Raw genomic sequence first — 19,754 nt, forward strand, 5'->3', positions numbered from 1 at the left:
AGACGCAATCCTAAACTTACTACTATTTTGGTACTCACAGAATGCACTTACTACTTTTGGCATTCACAGAATGCACTTACTACTTTTGGTATTCACAGAAGTCAGGATTTTGTCTTAAGTCTGTCTTAAGTCTGTCTTAAGTTTGCCTTAAGACAAACTTAAGACAAAATCCTAACTTCTGTGAATACCAAAAGTAGTAAGTGCATTCTGTGAATACCAAAATAGTAGTAAGTTTAGGATTGAGTCTTAAATTCATTCTGTGAATCGGGCCCCTTGTTAGTGAATGCAGAAGTAAATGAGGGAATGCAGGAGTAAATGAGGGAATGCAGGAGTAAATGAGTGAATGCAGGAGTAAATGAGGGAATGCAGGAGTAAATTGAATGCACAGGGAATGAAAGCAAGAGTGAGTGAGGCTGGAATGTACATTTATTTATGCATTCATTTAAGTGTGTTCTTATTTACTCGTACATTCATTCTCTCTGGTATTCTTTTTCCTCATGCCTTCAGTCACTCACGGATAATGGTGGGATTCCTCCTGCAACCAGCTCAGAGGGTGACTAGAACTCAGACAAGCCTTTCTGCTGCCACCCAGCCTCATGTCAGGAGAGGGTGCTCTCAGGGATAAGCTGCCCTTCTCAGCCCCATGGATTGTAGGGATCTGCGTCACCATACCACCTCAGTATCTATGAGCCCGAGTCCGACTAGCTATAGTGCCTCATTTGCCCTCCTGACCATATCCAGAGACACAAGTGAATCGACACCCCAGAACACAACACTCTCGGGGATCGCGGTAACAGGACACACCCTTTCTTTCTCTATCGTACTTGTCCACAATAAAATAAGAAACAGACACGAAGGAAGTTTACAATGTTTATTTCAGCTATTATGCTCTAAGATGCAATGATTGCGCCACAATCAGAAAACAAATACATATCAATAACTCGATCAGCGTGGTTAATAAACCATATGCCATGGAAACCCTGCCATGTTATCTGACAGATCTGCCTAACTCCTCTCGTACTACTGAAACTAAGTGGTTATATAGTATAGCTCTCTGGGTTTAGTGCCATCCTTAGGTGGGTGTTCTACATCTTATCTTATGTTGCACTCTCATCTCAGGACCTTCGGGGGTGTGTGTGTGTGTGTGTGTGTGTGTGTGCGTGTGTGCGTGTGTGTGTGTGTGTGTGTGTGTGTGTGGTGTGCGGGTGTGTGTGTGTGTGTGTGTGTGCGTGTGTGTGTGCGTGTGTGTGTGTGTGTGTGTGTGTGAGTGTGTGCGTTGTGTGTGTGAGTGTGTGTGTGCATGTGTGTGCGTGTGTGTGTGTGTGTGTGTGTGTGAGTGTGTGTGTGCGTGTGTGTGTGTGTGTGTGTGTGTGTGTGTGGTGTGTGTGTGTGTGTGTGTGTGTGTATGTGTTCAGTCTCCCGGGCCTCAGTTATATGACAAGATCTGTGTATTCAAAAACAGCGGCTGCATTCCTTTCTTATGTCTCAGTGTTAGTTTCAGACCAGAGAGAATAACAAGGGGTAAAGTTGTTTGACTTTGCCTAGACTGTTCAGATTAAATCCCAGGAAAGGAATAAAATACACAAACATGTGCTGGTTCTGTGTGAAAATATAATGAGGCACAAACGCAAGCGTGTTATTTAGAAATGTGTGAAAGCAAAGCGGCCTTCAATGTGCATGATTAGGCTAACATAGGGAAAACGACAATGGGCCGTATGAGAAATGCACAACAGGGTATACAGCTCATTAGGCTCCATGAGAGGGTGCAGGGCTCTTCACACCTTCATCCCCAGGAGCCGAGCCCTGCTCAGTAGGTCATCCCGAAAGAGGAAGTAGCCAAAAACATGGCGGGATCCCATGAAGGACTCGCGGCCATGCAGAACACGCCAGTTGTCCACAAACAGCACCTGGGGGGAGAAGAAACAGGAGTGAAACTTAATAAGGAGACGAGGTGAGAGCAGGCCTTGGCCATCAGTGGGTTGCAGTAGAGGACAAGGCGTGGCGGGTGAGGGAGGTGTCCAGGTGGGCCACCGAGGCCTTGAAGGTGCTCATTCACCGGACAGCTGCAGATTCCACCACACTGAGAGAAGGACTCTGGTTGGAGAGCTCAGCACCTGATTCACAAAATGCATTTTGTGGTACGTAAAGTACTACTACTGTCATACTACTTACTACAAAATGCAATTCACAAGCCTGCCAGTAGAAATCTACATCTCCTCCTACAACTCTGCTTTGGGGCCTCTCCACATAGGTACATTTACATGTGTAGATTTACTACAAGTAAATTTACTCTTACACTTTTAGTAAACTTTGGAGTAAACTTAAACTAGGATATGGTGACTAGCCAAAAGTAGTAAATCTATCCCAAAGCATGAGGGTAAATCTACACATGTACATTTATTTACTTGTAAATTTATCTTTGTGACTTGGCTGCATAGTACTGAAATCTACCAAACACTGTAGGTTGCTCATGAGGGCTCAGGCAGGGAAGGTAACAACACCTTGGAGAATCTACTCTGCCATTCCCTTTGTCACCAGTGATAGAATGAATCTGTTCTGCCGCAGCCGCTGCTGTCCCAGTTCGTGATGTGACACAGCCGGAACTTGCCCCCAAATACATCAATCCGCCCGCCATCCTAATGGGCCCCTAAGTGCGTGACTTGATAAATCGGCAAATTTCTTATTGACCATATTGGATAAGGAGGAGTTTGCAAATAAATAGCATGCCTGGTCAGTCATTAATAAATGTAATCAAATGGAGCCACAGCCATATTTTATTTCCTATTTAAAACCGTTTTTAAGGGGTACATTTCTTATGCTAAGATTTGGTCAATACCCCTAAAGGTTTTATCTCCTATATGGTTACACAATTGGCCAACATATAGTTATAGTATATGTGGTTTTTATAATAAATCATTATTGCCTATTGTATGCATTTGTCCTTGCTTGCTTCAGGAGAGGAAAGCACTCTTAAAATCCATCTTCAAGGAAAACGGCGTGAGAACTTGTCGCCAAGCAATTATATCTTGCCTTTCCGGGAACTCCACTCGCTTATCAACCCAATTTGTAAAGTTCATTCTTATTGTAAAAAAATAAATAAATTATGAGTGCCCCCCAGACATAAAGGGTAGGCTGTACTGACCAGCAATCGGTCTGCACTGTTATTTTATTTTCCCAGCAGTGTCATGAGACCTGAGCAGGGTGAGATTGTTAATTGTAATCCTTACAAATCTATGTTGAAGATGGTTTTAGGTCTCACAAACAGAAACTTCATATGGTTTTATTACCTCTCAGTAACCTATAATAACTATCACTTTTAATTATTTTATTAACTTGATGTATTTTGACTTGTGATAAATAATGTTAATCTCATTTCAATTTTATATAATAATACTGAAAAGGAGCCTGAAACTTTATTTCTCATGAAGGAGAGTCACAATGGCACTTTAACATAGGAAATGCATAAAGTCATGTGGTAATGATAGTTTTTCCAGAATAATTTGTACTATTATATAGGGAAGTGTTGTCTTAATAATGAAAGAAATATGTCATGAAATGTAAATTGTAGAATGAAATGCTGTCTAGTGATGGACTTTTTGTGATATCAATGATTCGTTATGACAAGCTATCCCTAAATAATCTTAACACTAGTAATATATTGTTCAGTATTTCATGATTGAAGAAATTACCACTGTCCCTCTATGTACTTTTAATTTTATTCTTTGAACTAATTTAATGTATTTTATATATTCTTCAATTGTAATGATTTTTATTAATTAACAATAAAGATTTAATACCAAGACTTGATAAAGTATAATATTGAATGCAGCAATTTTGTCGGTTTGACTCTACTGCCAAGTAGGTATTACGATGACTGCTGTGTGGTGTCTGAATGAACCCAGATAGTTCTAGAAGCCTTCACCAAACTCTACTGGTGGCTGACCAGCACTAGGTCTCCTCATGAGGTGAGAAGTGTGCACTCCACAGAGAGAGGGCACATACCTCATGTACCTGCACAGCATCATGGCTGCTCAGTGTGTGTGGTAGAGGACGCTGTTTTAGGCAAGTCACGAGTGATTTGCATATGGCTGGGTCTGAACTGAGGTGGCGCAGTGGGCTAAAGAACGATGATTAATTCAACCCAGATCTGTGACTGGGGGTGAGTGTCTGAAAGTTCCAGCACTCCGTCCATCATCCCCTTTGGTATACCTTTGGTTGCCCTAAGATGGCAGGGAATGCCCAAACGTGAATCCCCTGCTCACTTTGCCAATGGATTCAAGCTAGCCTGGTTGATGAGGGGTGTTACCCCGAAACCGGTCTCAGGATGCTTGTTTCCGGTCCAGGGAAGACCTGACTTGGCAGTTTGGCCTGGACTGTTCCCATGGGTCACTGGGTCATGACTGATTTGCATATGGCTGGGTCTGAACTGGGGTGGTGAAGTGAGCTAAAGAACAATGATGGATTCAACCCAGATCTGTCACTGGGGGTGAGTGTCTGAAAGGTTTCAGTGCTCCATCCATCATTTTGTGTTTGCTTTGTTCGCCATAAGTTGGCAGGGTATGCCCAGACGTGGGTCTCTTGCTGACTTTGCCACTGGATTCAAGTTAGCCTGGCTGATGAGGGGTGTTACCCCAAAACCGGTCCCAGGATGCTTTTTTCCGGTCCAGGGAAGACCTGGCTTGGCAGTCCGGTCTGGACTGTTCCCATGAGGCACATGGTTAAGACTGATTTGCATATGGTTGGTTCTAAACTGGGGTGCTTAGAGAGCAAACGAACAATGGATTTAACCCAGATCTCTTGACTAGGGGGGTGACTGTTGTATTTGCTCTGCACTCTGTCCATCATTGGTGTGTCTTTTACTTTTAGCCGCTTCGACTGTTTCTGTGGTGGTTGCTGTGTCTCTTGTGCAACTACGAGTCCCAGGGGGCCAGAGGAGTCAGCCCGCACCTGAACCTGATCGTGCCTGCTGCCTACAGAGCGCCTTGCCGCTCCCGCTTCACGGAATATGCACGGGCGAAGCCAGGCCGGGCCCGTTTGAGCCCGTTGGAGACCGGAAGAGGCCGGGCCGGGCCCCCACTCTAATGTCGCTCACTCCAGGGGTCTGGCAGGTCTGTCTGTTTGACATTCATCCTTTTTAGCCTCCCTGGGTTATTCATTTTATGGGCTTTCTTTGTTTATTGACTCCGTGAGACAGCGTGAGATGAATTTCCGCAAAGGAAAGACTAGACTTGCACCTACGGGGGGAAGTGTTGCAGGGACCTTGGACCAATTTTTAATCAGGGCCAGCTCTGTCCTTGCACATGAGATCGCCCTGACTGAGCGCTGACTATCCCTAGATGTCCTACAATCCAAACGATCATCATTGGATGGTCTGTCTTTGGCGCGTATGCCTGAACGCTGCTTGGTCACAGGCGCTGACTTTGGTGGCTTAAATGAGGGTTTTAGTCAGCCATGACATGCCTCCGTGGATTTATCGGTGATTGAGGAGACTCTAAATATTGCACCTATTGATGATCGGGCAGGTGAAGTGTTAGAAATGGTGATTTTTGGTTGGCTAAGGCTTGAGCCATAGCCAGGCAGAAACCACCACTCTAGTCAGGGCAAGAAAGTCACCCGCCAAAGATAACCCCTGCTTGCACATACCAAACTCGAGCCTGCACTCCCCACATATCAGGAACTACCATGGACACACATATCCCCCATGCATTCCTATGGGAGATCCGGCCAATCACACACGCACTCAGAGAGCGCACACACTTTACACTGCGCCACAGTGCTAAAGTGCGCAAAGACCAGGAATCACTATAATGATGTAACATTAAAAGGCAAAAACTTCAGGGCTGAACCTGCCAGAAGGGCCAAGTCCAACATGAAGGTGTATCTGCTGGTGCTAAAACACGTGCGGCTACTAGGTCTGTGCCTAATCCCAAATCCCAACCCAAGGAATCTACAGTAACCAGGCCGGAGCCATCTACAAAGAGGAAGAGAGGAGGGAGGCAGCAAAGTTAGAAAAGCGCAAAAATGCAGAAGACCAATAAGAATGGCGGGACACTGATTATGACACCTCCTTTAATCACTGATTCTGAGCCTAAGACACCTAGTAATGGTACCCTGAATCTGGATCTGCTGGGTGTTTCTTCAGAAGCTTTTGTGGCTCTATGTGTGAAATTGGGGGACATAATTGAGTCAGCTCTTTCTCCCATTCTTGATAGGCTAGGTCGCATTGAAGAAAGACTGACTATTTGAACTGCAGGTTGTGCCTAATGTCCATACTATTGAAGCTCTTTGTTACCTATTGATCGTGCAATTGAAATTCCGTCGAATGTATTGTGCCAACCCGTACCTCCTAAATCCCCCCAGCCGACTAGCTTATTACCCAACTCAAGGTTTCCAACTGTAAGCAGATCTGACAGAGTAGGTTTAACCTCTTTTGCAGGGTTGGATGCTTCAGGCAGACAAGTTGCTGAGGAGGGGAACATTTCTAGTGAATTTGCCAGTTAATCCCGTGTACCCCAAGGGAGACAGGCAATAGACCCCGGGGTAGTTTAGTAGGTGATACCATACAAAATCGCTCTATCCGTGGCATAGGCACTCAATCAACGCAGGCCAATGGAAGGTCTGGCCGAAATCCCGGTCCCATGCATAATGGTTTGGCATACAACTCTGGAAAGGATGGCCCCAGGGTATTACACCTCCCACCAGCCGCTGCCTCTTTGGTAGCGGTTTTGAAAAATGTACCGACCTTGCTAGATGAACAGATGGAATCAACTGACCAGCTAATGGCCAAGACTATGCATTATCTTACATCACAATTGAAGATAGTTGGGGTTGGGGGGTGGGACATCTGCAACCAATTAATAATGGCAAGACGTGCACCGTGGGTTGGACATTCTATGAAGGATGGGGGAGGTGATTGTGTAATTGCTAATTTTAATAATGAGCAGGTTGTTTGATTTTTATTGGATCACCTAGGGAGTAGAAGGCAAGGGTGTCATCGTCGGGAAATTTCCCTTTTACCTCTAGGGTTTTTCTATAGATCCGGTCATACTTCTCTGTTAGGGGGAGGAGGTTGGGTTATTTCTTACAGGCCCTTAGGGAGATCTGCTGACCTTGAATTAGTCAATAGATTTGCCCCTTTGTCAGGCCTAGATGCGTGCGATTGACTGCCCCCAGTAGCTGCTTCTGCAACAAAGGAAGTTATTAGTCAACCCGCTGTTTTTACTCTTCCTGAGACAAATACACAGTTAGTGGCGAGTACAGGGACCGCTGGTACCTTCACATCTGAAGTTATTAATATTGGTAATGTGGACTGCATTCCTGTTCCATGTCCCACTGGTCTGGGTAGAGTCGAACGACCTGGCGATCATACTCATAAATGCAGGATTTTGAGCTGGAATATTGCGGGTTTAAGATCGAAAAGAGATGACCCCAATTGGCTATCTTATATAAAAACCTATGATATAATTGCCCTCCAGGAGACCTGGGATAGGGAGGAAAATTTTGGGCTTTACGGTTTTAGCTCATATTTTGTACCTGCACGTCCAGCTATGGCGGGCAGAGCTAAAGGTGACCTTTTGTTTCTCCTCTCTTTGGCCATAAGGGGTTCTGTAAAAAGGCTTGAGATTGACTCCCCACATTGTTTGATATTGGAGCTTAGTAAACACAACCATCCAAAGCTTCTATTAGTGAATATCTACAATTCGGGGGAATGTGACTACGCAAATCAGCATTTAAGTACCCCGAATTACTTTTTTAAGGATTATAAGTCTAAGCAATCCATTTCTTCTTATCACGTTTTATTATTGGGCGATTTTAATACGCATGTATGTGATTCACATTATTTAATTGATGATGGCTTTAATTATGCCAAGGCTCCGCATTTTGAGCACACTAGGCGGGGCGAGAGCCTCGAGTCTCTTTTAACTGATGCTGATCTTTTCGTAGCTAGCTTTGATAACCTTCAGGATCGATGTCCTATGTTTAAAACCAAGGCTAGAAACTCAATTATAGACTACATTTTCATGTCCCCTATGTTATTGAATAAGGTCAATTGTTACAACGCTCAGGCATCTACTTTGAGCGATCATAACCCGGTTATTTTAATCCTGGACACTACTTGTGGCATTCTGGGCAAGGGAGGCAGGAATTGGGTCCCGAATAAGGTGCTACCCTGTGATCAGGGGAGGAGGCTTAGATAGGCTAATATAACCTCAGACACATTCCTCAAGGGCCTGTGGGACAAATGCTCTGATGGCATTACTATCTGCACTGACCCCCTAAGCACTAAGGATGCGGTTCTTAGAGCTTTTGAGGGCTTCTGTAGTCAGATAAGCAATGACCTAACTACAAACACCAAACTGAGACCAAATGTGGCCCGAAGTGGTTTGATGAGAAATGCTCACATGCTCATCGCTCATTAATCCTAGCCCAGAAAAAACAACCCGGGATAGGTATTTGATAGCCATGTGGAGGAAGGAGTACAAGCTAGTTCTTCACAGGCGGAAAAAAGAGATTAAGGGAGTGGCATGGAACTCTTTATTGTCTGTGGAGGTGTTAAGGGATAGCTCCAAGTTTTGGGCCATCCTTAGCACCCCATTTTTTTCGGGGGTGGATAATGAAGCTCAGGATTGTAACATCACAGAAGCCCAGTGGCTTTCTCATTTTGAGGCGATCCATGAGTCCAGGGGGGCTGTGGATTGCACCCCATGGTTCTCTTTACATCAAGCCAGCACCCCGATTGAGTTTAATGAGGGGGAAATTGAGGAAGCGATAAGAGACACTGCTAGTAAGAAAGCGCCGGTCCCAGACGGCGTTCCCGCTGACCTCTGTAAAAGTAACCCTCAATTCTGGGCTCAAATCCTTGCTAACGTCTTCTCTGCTGTGGGTTCAGCAGGGTTCCCGGCCTCCTGGTCTAAATCAGTTATTATTCCTATTTTTAAAGAGGGGCAGCGAGGGGACCCCGGTGTTACAGGCTGATATCCCTCATTGACTCCTCTGTGAAAATCCTGGGAAAGGTTATTTTAACTAAAATCTCAGACTGGGTAAATGAGAGGGGGATTTTGTCTGACATGCAATATGGCTTTAGATGTTGGAGGAGTACCATGGACCAGTGTTTACATTTGCATCTTTTACTAGGCAAATACACTACGGCCACGGAGGGTTGTCTAACAATGGCTTTTATGCATTTATCCAGTGCGTTTGACCTGGTTGATAGGTCGAAGCTCTGGAATATTTTATTGGAAAAGGGTCTTGATCCCTGTTTAGTTTATTTTGTAGCTAATCTTCACCAAGACCTCACAGCCTCAGTTAGGATATCCCAGGCTGGCGATTGTACCAGATCTTTTAATTCGGGCAGGGGCGTACCGCAGGGATGTATTTTAGCGCCCCTACTTTTGACCCTTTATGTGAATGATCTAGGCAAATCGCTTGTAGAGGCTGCGTTGGATAGTCCGCGAGTGGGAGAGTGTCCAATCCCTGTTCTCCTCTACGCGGATGACGCGGTTCTTATAGCCCATACTGTAGTGGGTCTACGGCGGCTTTTAGATGCTTTTGGGGTGTTCATGCATACACTGGACCTGATTGTGAATAATGGAAAGTCACACAACATGACAGTAGGTCATCGACCTAGAAAGACATTTTATTGCAATGGAGTGGAGGTTTCCTCTGAGTCTTCCTTCACTTACTTGGGAGTCCTTTTTAATGACAGGTCATCCTGGGTTCAACAACAAAAAGTTAAAAAGAACGCAGTTACACGAGCTTCCTCATCCCTTTTAGGGTTTGCACGACATCTGGGGACCAGACCGATAGAGGCTATCCTAAAGGTTAACAAGGCCAAGTGTTTGGCTATTGCGGCCTACGGATCCTCTATATGGGGTTATAACGATCAGGCTGACATACAGATAGCTGAAAACAAATTCCTAAGGAGTCTTTTGTCTGTCTAACAATCAACCCCATCGTATGCTATACATCAGGAGTTAGGGTTAGGCTACGTCAGTGCCATTTTGAGTACAGTCCCGCTGCTTTGCTGGCTCAAAACTTGGCTGAATACCGAATTAACCCTGAATCACGTGATTTTACGAGACTGTATTACGCTGGATAAGTCTGTAAAAATCAAATGGTTGGCGTACGTTAAAAGTATGTTATCAAAATTAGGACGGCCAGAGCTTTATGAGGAACCTGATAAGATTCGGAAGGAGGATGTGTTGTGGGTAAAACTGAATTTTAAGAATTTTTTGTCGCTGGGGCGAGAAGAACAGGAGCTATGTTAACCCTTAGTTAGGGCCCATTAATTGTTAAAAACATCTATTAGCATTGAACCTTACTTGTTAATTGTTAACAAGCCGTATCATTGTTGACTCCTAACTAGGCTCCGTTTTAATTTGATTCATCTAACATTGGGGGATAATCAGGGATGGGGTAATCCTGACGATGCCGAACCCTGTCAATGTGATAATTTCTCACCCCAGGACACATTACATTTTATGATGTTCTGTGACTTTTATTCCAATATTCGCATGACATATTTGATACCCATCCTGAGAGGTAGGGGTTTTTCCCAGGTTAGACCAGCGTTAGTTTTTGTACAATCTTTGTGCAGCCCTGGTGATATTTTTAACATTGCATCTTTTCTGGTAGCAGCAGTGAGGATTAAAAATAAGAGCAATCGGAGGATGAGTGTATCTTATGTTATCGCTTGAGGTCTACTGCTATCTTTACGTCAAGGGGTCTGACTAGGTGATAGTGTTTTATTTAAATCAGTTGAAATATTGTCTATGTATTTTAATTGTTATGTCTTAAGATTTGTAATATTGCTTATGTCTTTGTTTTTTTTTTACTTTTATGATTTTAAGTAATCGAATAAAGTGGATTGACTGACTGACTGACTTTTACTTTTAGAAAGTGGGTATTTACCTGTGCTTATGACTCTTTGCTCTTTACAGTCTGACTCCAATCCACGTCTGAGCCTGGGTGACTGCTACGCATCATGCATGATTTACAGACAGCTACAATACAGGAAGGGCTGGGTGTTACGGGGAATACATCTGCATTCATCTCCATATTGAGGGTCTTGTTAAACTGGGAGAGGGAGAGGGGGGTCACACTTTAAATTTGTATAGGTTGTGTCCTGCTCTCACACAAAAGGCTGATTTACCCCACACTGATCGCCTGGAGCCAGGGCTGGGTTGAAAGTGATTGTTGCGCACTTCTAAAGATTCCTTTGAAGCCAACCCTTCATCAAAGACATTTTTGAGTATAAATTCTGGAACCCTTACTCCAATTTGTTAGACACTGTGTGGACTTCTAACCAGACGCTGCTTGCTCTATCTGCTGCGCATTGCCAGAGGACTGCTGTGCTGCTAGGAAGAACCGCCGTTTGGACTACTTGCTTTGTTGTGGTGTTCTGCTGTCTGATGGGCTGCTGGAGAGACTGCCACCCTGCAATTGAACTCTTCTGTTGGCATGCCTGCCTGCCCTTTACCCTGTGCCCCAGTGTTCTCCAAGGGCATGTTGGCTTGCCCCCTGTTCCCTCCGAGGTCTCACGAAAATCAAAGATCTCAGGAATCAGGATCTGCCTGATTGCCGCTCATTGCACAGTTTTTCAAGTGGCAGCACTCTGCTTTGAGGGAGCATTCCTGGTTGCCTGCTGGTGCTGCTGGAGTTAGAGGGTGTTGTCTGATTTCAGTTTATAAGCCCACTTTTACAAGCTGAAGTATGGGCGCTTAAGTCACAATCAGTGCAGGGTGAGCGCTGTTTCTGGCTTCAAGTAGTTGGCAACAGTGTGTGGTGAGTACTGCCTACTCCCTCTGATTCTTGCTTAGGAAGTCAGTACTTGGCTGATCAAAGGGGAGCTTGTTTCCTTGTGTGTGAGCTGCCTGCCCTGCGGGGAGTCTTTCAGGCAGGGATTGCCTCCCACGGCTACCACTTTGTAGTGGCCGCAAGGAGGTTCCTGTCAATGACACTGGTAGTCCGGCAGAAAGCGCCAAAATCGTTCCTCTGAGTGGTCGCCACCGTCGACTAGAACGCCTCATCGGAGAGGAGCGAGCGGCTGGTGGAGTCCCCCTCTCCCTGCAAAGGTTCTGTACCTTGATTGCAACACCTGAGGGGTCTCCTGAAGCATGGGACCCTGCTGACACCACACCTCTAGGGAAACTGCCCTGTCCAAAGCACTGAGGAGTCAGTGACCTAGCAAGGCTGTGGGAGTCGCTCCCCACCTGCCTGATGAGCTCTAAACCTATCGGATGGGGCCCCCGGTCCACCATCACTTTGGGGTATTCGTCACTTCCAAGAGGAGGGCCAAGGAAGTGACTATGCACACCTAACTGGTAGTAGGTGGGTGCCTGTGCCTGGTGTGGTAGTACCACATTATACTGAAGGGAATGAGCTTTTTCTGACTTCGGGAGATGGTGATTCAAGGATTAATGTAACATGTGTAGTAGGCGTGCAAGCGCTCCAGCGCCCTACTCCGCTTGCTAATGCACTCTTTCAGTTAGCCATAATGATTACCGTAACCTTGCTAATAGAAGTGCAAGGGTTCCTTCGCCTATGTGCACTTACTCTCACTGATGTCCTTTTCTGCTGCATTTCATGCTCTGAGTATTTGCTGATGTATGTATTTTTTCCTTGCTTTGTAAATAAATATGTAAATGTCAAGATATTTGTAGAGCGCATGCCACCAAGCGGTTTCCTGGCACTATTACTCATGCCGCTGTGGAACCCCTCCTGGCTTTCCCTGTGAAGTGTCCACTCCTGGGCACCCCCAGGGTGAAGTCAGGCATCCTTAGCGCTGTTGGGGCCGGTGTGGAGGTTAAGCAAGCTATTGCCCAGAGTTGCAGTCTGGGACTCCATGATTGGAATAGGCACCGCGACGAGAATTGTCAGGTCCGAGGAAATTGAGCCCAAGACCCGCCGAGAATTGAACCCTGGTCTTGGGCCAGAATTCTGCATCAGGGTCTGCCGCTCTAACCATTGAGCCACACTCCTCCAGGATAATGAGTGCTATCTGAGTAATAGCATTGGATGCACAGTATTTATGATTCTTGTGACTTTGATCTGGTTTTATGCACAATATACTATGTATATTTTTTTATAATACTGTGTGAAGTCTCTGTGTGGTGTATTCATTGTGGGCTGTGTGAGTGTGTTGCACAAACACTTTACACACTGCCTCTGATGATAAGCCAGCCTGCTCAGTGCCACGCTACCAAAGGGTGAGCACAGGTCATCTTTGGTGTGTAACTGACTTGCCCTGACTAGAGTGGTGGGTTCTGCCTTGCTTAGGTGTGTTTCCTAGCCAACCAGAAACCCTATTTCTAACAACCAGTTCTAACAAAAAGTTACATTTTTGTATTCCTCAGTTCATCACCCTAACCTTGGCAGGTATGTTAAAAAGTGGATCCTGCACTTACTGCATCACTGGGACAAAGATGCACTTGACGTTTGCGGCCAAAATAGATTGAAGTCTGCCTGTTGTTGCGTCTGATCAAGGTCACAGGGGACTTGCTCTGGCAGTTCAGATTGGAATGTTCCTATTAAAGCTGATGGCTGCCTCCTGCCTAGGGTGGCATGGTGGGCAAGAAACAATGGACTGGGATGTGGTATGTGTACTCATCGAAGTGGCCGAGAGTAATTCAAGCATCCACTCATCAGTCTTATGTACACTTCAGTGCAACATCCTAAATGCAATGAGCATGCCCAGATGTGGGTCCCACACTCACTGTGTCACTGGAGCCATGCTACACCCGACTGACGCGCTCCTAAGAAAACCAATCTTGGGGTGTCTTGTATTTCAATTCAGGAAGCCTCTGGTCGGGCAGTTGGGGCTGGACTGGTCCTGTTGGAGCAGGGTCAAGACATATTTCCATACGGCTGTGTCCAAACCCGGACGGCATGGTGTGCAAGCAAACGATGGCCTGGGATGCAGCCTGAGTAATTATCAGTAGCTGAGGTGAATTCAAGCATTGCATCCATCCCTTTTTCCTATTGCCTGGACAGCTGAGGGTGAGTCTTTCTAGGTGTGCATGCACATGTGTTGGATGTAGTCATGAGCATGTGATGGATACATGGTTGAGACATTTACACCCAGCGGTGGTCACACATGAGGGCAGTATGTTCATATATTTATACGGTGGACCTGGAAGTGTACCAGCTCTTTTACAGGGTAGCGTCAAAGCAGCACAACGCCTGTGGGGTGGGCATCATGCAAGAGGGGAAAGCAGAGTTCTATGTAGTTTGGACTTTACCGGTGGCTCTTGCATGCTGGTCATATAAACAATTACACACACGGTTTATAGTTGCAATCTGAGGCACAAGAGAAGTACAAAGGTGACACAGAGTCTTCATAAACCAGTGTAAACATCTCCCAAGCCATGGGAAGTCAGTCTGGGGTAGCCAGGGTGGCAGCTGCTTCCCTTGGCTTCTCCTCTTCTGTGAAGGGCTTCCCTGTTGATAGAGGTCAAGGAGGGAGGGGCAGAAATACAACTTGAAGAAAGCTCTAAGAGCCCTGTTTACTTCCTGCATTTGTATCTGTGGCCCATGGACCCTCAGCAGGATGTGGGGGGCTATGAAGGAGCCAAGGTGGGACAAGACCTCTAGTCCACCACGACAATATGGGTCAAAGGGTGTCTGATGTCATTTCTGGTATTCCCCCTCCCATTTTAGAGAAGTAACATCCATGCCAGAGGCAACCATGAAGGAATGACTTGCACGTTTCCTATACCCTCTGACCCCTGGTCCCGTTGCGACCGGTGTTGTCTCGCCAAAAAGTAAAATGCCACACACTGCATTCAGTTTCTCCAAGCCCTCTCTGCTTTTATCATATTTGAGTGTTATATTTAACCTGACTGATTTAGTAAATAATTGTTTTAGTTCCACTGAAGCTGTTCCCCTAGTATGTGCTCTCACTGGCTTAAATCAGTGTAGAGGTTTGTAGTTGCAGAGTGTCAGGGTTGCACAGCTGTTCTCCAAGATGCAGGAGATCAGTAAGAACAGTCATCTAGACTTGATATTCTGGAGTGCTTGGAAATATGTGCACTGGGAGACCCTAAGGCTTGAGCCCTCCACACAGAGAGTTAGTAATCATGTTTTTACTCTAACACAGATGAGACTAGGGATGTAAGAGTCACAGAAGAGCTCTATCCCCGAGGGGACCATGGAGCACCCCTCACAGGTGCCCTGGCAGTTATAGGGACCTCATGTTTTACAAAGGGGTGTGCCAGGTGCAGCCAGAGCCAGGAGAGAGGGTATGAGGTACAGGGGGTTGCTGTTCTGATCTCACCCTTCCTTAGTTTCACAAAGAGCTTGTTCAAGATAGGGGGTGCATTGGGGTGCTGTCCTGAATTTACCGTTTCTAGGTTCAGTTTTACAAAGACCTTGTTTGAGGATATGGGGTAGCTTCAGGTGCTGTCCTGATCTTACCATTCCTGGGTTCAGCTTCACAAAGTGCTTGTTTGAGGGAAGGGTATATTGGGGGGCTGTCCCTATCTTATCTTACCTGGATTCATTGTCACAAATCACGTATTCAAAGGTAAGGAGTATGTTGGGGTGTTGTTGTGATCTATCTGTTTCTGGGATCAGTTTGATAAAGAGTTTGTTCGTCGCTAGGGGGTACATGGGGGTGCTTTCCAGAGCATGACGTTAATGAGTTAAGTTTCAGAAAGAGCTTGTTCGAGGGTGGGGGTACAGTGGGGGGCTGTCCTCATCTTACCGTTCCTGGGTTCAGTTTGATACGGAGTTTGTTCAATGGGTGGGGTACAGTGGGGTGCTGTCCTGATCTTAACATTCCTCGGCTCAGTTTCACAAGGAGTTTGTTTGCGGGTTGGGGTACAGCGGGGTGCTGTTCACGGGTGGGGGTACAGCGGGGTGCTGTTTGCGGGTTGGGGTACAGTGGGGTGCTATCGTGATCTTACCGTTCCTGGGTTCAGTTTCACAAGGACCTGGTTCTCAGGCCTTCTGATCTCGTTGGTGAAGCTGCGGTGGGCTCGGTACCAGCGATGGACCACATTATAAGGCACCGAGCTGATGGGAAGGCGGTCGACGTTTTTGTACCTTTGAAGAGAAGAAAGTAATGAAGATAATGAGGACTATGCAAGTTCACTAAATAACATAAGTGAGAGAAGGATGAACTCTGTCACCAAGATGAGACACTCCATGCACTGCACTCCTTGTCCCAGTAGATGCTCTGATAAATTTATGGTATACCCATTTGGAATGATAGTCCACTAGCACTACATCATATCTCAGATTCTCATAAAGTGTATACATTGGTCTAATAAAATCCATTCCTAATTTTTCCCAGGGTGAGTCAGGACACACCACTTGTGACAAAGGTGTATTATGAGTGCACAATACTTTTTCAGCAATCCTGCATCCATCACAACCAACCAAAAACGTCTCTACTTCCGCATCCATCCCTGGCCATCAGTAATATAAACACAGGGGCGTATTTACATCTTCTGGCGCATCTCTGCAAATCAGCAGAGATGCCCCAGAACAGATGCGTCACGTAATCCCCCCCTTGCGCCACCACAGATGTGTCGCAGTTACAATGCGGCACACCATGGTGCAAGGAGGGGCAGATGTGTGACGCATCTTGAGGTGCACGGGCGGCGGATTACTGGAGTCGCGTCGCAAGTGCGACGCAACTTCTGCAATGCGCAGGGGACGCCCATACTCAACATGGTGCCTCACTCCTTACGCCTGCTTCAAGCAGGCGTAAGGATTTGACGCAGCAGCGTCGTAAAACTGACTCAGTGAAATCTTGTAGATTTCACTGCGTCAGTTTTACGGGGCTTTCCTGCGAGGGAACGCCCACCCTGCGACAGAACGCCCACATGAAACCTGACGCAGGTTTCATGTGGTGCAGGGCTTTACAACGTGACGCATCTGCTTAGATGTGTCACATTGTAAATAAGTCGCAACGTGGCGCGTGGTTTACACCACCGCTGCGTCACAAAAGTGACGCATCGGCGGAGTAAAAGTGTCGCAAGGGGCTTGTAAATTTGCCCCACAATCTTTTTTTTCAATGCAGTCAAATCCACTGACCATATAGGGTAAACAACCTTTACAACGCAACTTTTGCAACGCAAACCATCACAACACATTGCGCTGGGGGGCGCTCTAGCATAGGGAATAGGTTTAATGTACTATCCAACACCTTCCCTACTATCCACGGTGACTGGAGATGGAATAGTAAATTAAACAATTCACTATCCAGCGCCTAAAAGCACTATGCGTTGTAATGGTATGCGTTGTAAAAACCGCGTTGTAAAAGCATGCGATGTAAAAGCATGCGTTGTAATGTCATACATCCCATCATAGATCTGTTTCTGAACCTCATTGGTGGTATGAGCAGGTTTCCACATGAAATCAGATCACCCTCAATTGTTAATTCCTCCTTGACCTTGAGAATCAATTCTTTTAGGCAGGCTTTAAGAGTGTTTTCTGGAGCTTTTAAAACCCTCATGTAGAATTTCAGGGTATCAGCCTCGCTGGCGAGTAGTTGTCTTGGAAGGCCCAGCTCCAGCCGTAGTCCAGCCCTACTAAGCATTTAGTTTTCTTCACAGGTTGTTGCGGGCAACATTGTCGAAAGTAGCACTGTAGTCGATGAAACAGCAGTAGAGAGGGGGCAGACTTTTTAGGGCTGCTTGGTGACTCAAGATGGCAAGTGCTGTTATGTTGTCGATTGTGGAGGCGGCGGTGCGGAACCCAGTTTGGAAGTAAGATAATATCCTATTTTTTGCAACCCATTCCCCTAGCAATTTTAGAAGAGGCCAGGCGTAGACTGTGGCCTCTAGATCTAGTAGGGCTATTAGTCGGTAGTTGGGAGGAAAGGTCGGTTCTCCTTTTTTGAAGATTTGTCATAGGGACGAGACCCTCCATGAGTCTGGAATCTGTGCTGCAGTGTAGGCTTGTTTGGAAAGGGGGGTTAGCACCTTAGTCCAGTCCTCCTGTTTGCATTGAAATATGCTTGTTTTAAAACATTGGCAGGCCTGGACAGTCGCGGCCAGAGCTTGAGTTTCACCCGGAGTGTTGTCTTCTGTCCCCCAGCTGAGAGTGTTGCTAGAGTCTAAAAGCTTACTGCTGTAATTGTGTTTTCACTCAGGAGTCTTCTGGGACCGCGTTCCTCCGAGTGTTTTTGGAGGATTGAAGTTTGTTGATATAGTTCCAGAAGTGGGCCAAGCTTTCCTCTCTTAGCATTTAATATCTTTGTATCCATTCCTTTTGCTCGTTAAGCTTCTTTGCCTCCCAGGTTAGTTTTTTCTGCAGTTTTAGTGTGTTGACAATGTTTTTAGCAGAGAGTGCGCTGGGAATTGTGTGCACGAATTGCCCCCCTTCGTGCTCTTCGTGCGTTGACAGTGCCCTCATTGTGGGCCTTTGAGGCTGGATTCTTGGGGAGCTGATTTGAGGCGACAGGTCCCACCAGGTGGACTCTTTGCTTAGTTATTAAGTCATCCCATCTCCAGTAAGAGTTCTCCGGGGGATCGTTGTGAAATTCCAGGGTTATATTTTTGAGCCATTTGCCCACCTTGGGGAAGCCTGATGTTCACCATTTGATGAGGATTGCCCCACTTCTATGACTCTAGTGATCTATGGGGCTTGTAGATCAAATATTGCAGCCAGGGGTTTGTGGTCGCTTTAAGTGCGATTTGCGATATCTAAGTTAACCAAGTAGCATCCCAAAGGGGCTGACAGGAAGAGGTAGACTATGGTTGAGATAACTTTGAATGTAGCGGGAAATTGGGTGTGGGGGTCTTGTTTCTGAGAAACGTGCTCCGCTGAACAGAGATTGTAGTTAGATAAGGGGGAATTCTTGATGTCCTGTTCTTTGGTTTCTTGTGCTGAATTGTTGGTGCTCCCCAGTCCCCAGATGTCAAAGTGTCCCACTACCAAGATTTCAGCTTCCAAGCTCTGGTAGAGGTGGCAGGCAGTTTGAGTGTTTTGGTTTCGTTGTGATAACAGTTTATTAGAAGGAGGGGGGAGTATTTTATGTTGTTTGAGATCCTGAATATTAGAGCTGCTTGCCAGGCTGGGAAGTTTTGGTGGAGGGGTACAGCCTTAATCTTGCAGGAGCGTTTGATAAAAACTGAAAGGCCCCCTGATGGGCGCCAAACGAGATTGGTCCATTTTGTTGGTTTAAGGAGCTTGTAGTAACCGTATAGAACCCTTGGCGGTAGAGCCCTGGCCCATGTGGGGATATTTCTGTGGGTGGGCACCCAGAGCTTAATGCCCCAGCCCTCAAAGGTTCCTACTCCCTCGAGAATGTGGTCCCTCAGGGTCGTACTTGACCATGTAGTGATCGGGCCTCTGACGTCCCTTTGTTGGGGATTTGAGCAAACTTCACTGATGTTAGGTCGGAGAGGTTTAACCCTCTGAGGGCAGGGATGTGTTGAAATAGGCATAGGAGGTTGTTCCTATTGAGAATGTCATGCAAGCCCTTGTGGGTGTAGTGCAGAATGAAAGCCAGTTCTTGCTGTTCATGGGTGCTTGGGCTAGAAGGTTCGTCCAGTCCTAAAGGTGGAATTGTGGGGCCTGGAGAAGTTGGGGGAGTTGGGGTGCGAGGTCTAGTGGAAAAACGTTTCCCCCGGTCAAACTTTGGCTGTTGTGCAACTGGGCTTGAAGTTGTCTGAAGAAGGTTGGTTGGAGCGGGTTGGCCCAGGGGGCATTTTGAATGCAACTGGCAGGAAACAGAGTAACAGAGTCTACCACACCATTGTTTGGTATGACATGTGGGATCTCAGAGTTGGTACTTGTGTCTG

General features: G+C 46.2%; 1 protein-coding gene across 2 annotated transcripts in view; it reads right to left on the reverse strand.

Moving 5' to 3' along the window:
- Nucleotides 1-1,452: 1,452 nt before the first annotated feature.
- Nucleotides 1,453-19,754, reverse strand: part of LOC144785686 (trimethyllysine dioxygenase, mitochondrial-like) — a 449,852-nt gene continuing 431,550 nt past the window's right edge. The window contains exons 7-8 of one of the 2 annotated variants that reach the window (XM_078664479.1): nucleotides 15,906-16,044; nucleotides 1,453-1,907 (exon numbers count right to left, since the gene is read on the reverse strand). In XM_078664479.1, coding sequence (XP_078520605.1) covers nucleotides 1,776-1,907; nucleotides 15,906-16,044 — 271 coding nt within the window. In that variant the 3' untranslated portion in view covers nucleotides 1,453-1,775. The remainder of the gene's footprint in view (nucleotides 1,908-15,905; nucleotides 16,045-19,754) is intronic. The other variant, XM_078664478.1, reaches the window with a different exon arrangement.

Source organism: Lissotriton helveticus, chromosome 10 (assembly GCF_964261635.1).
Source record: "Lissotriton helveticus chromosome 10, aLisHel1.1, whole genome shotgun sequence".
Taxonomy (NCBI): domain Eukaryota; kingdom Metazoa; phylum Chordata; class Amphibia; order Caudata; family Salamandridae; genus Lissotriton; species Lissotriton helveticus.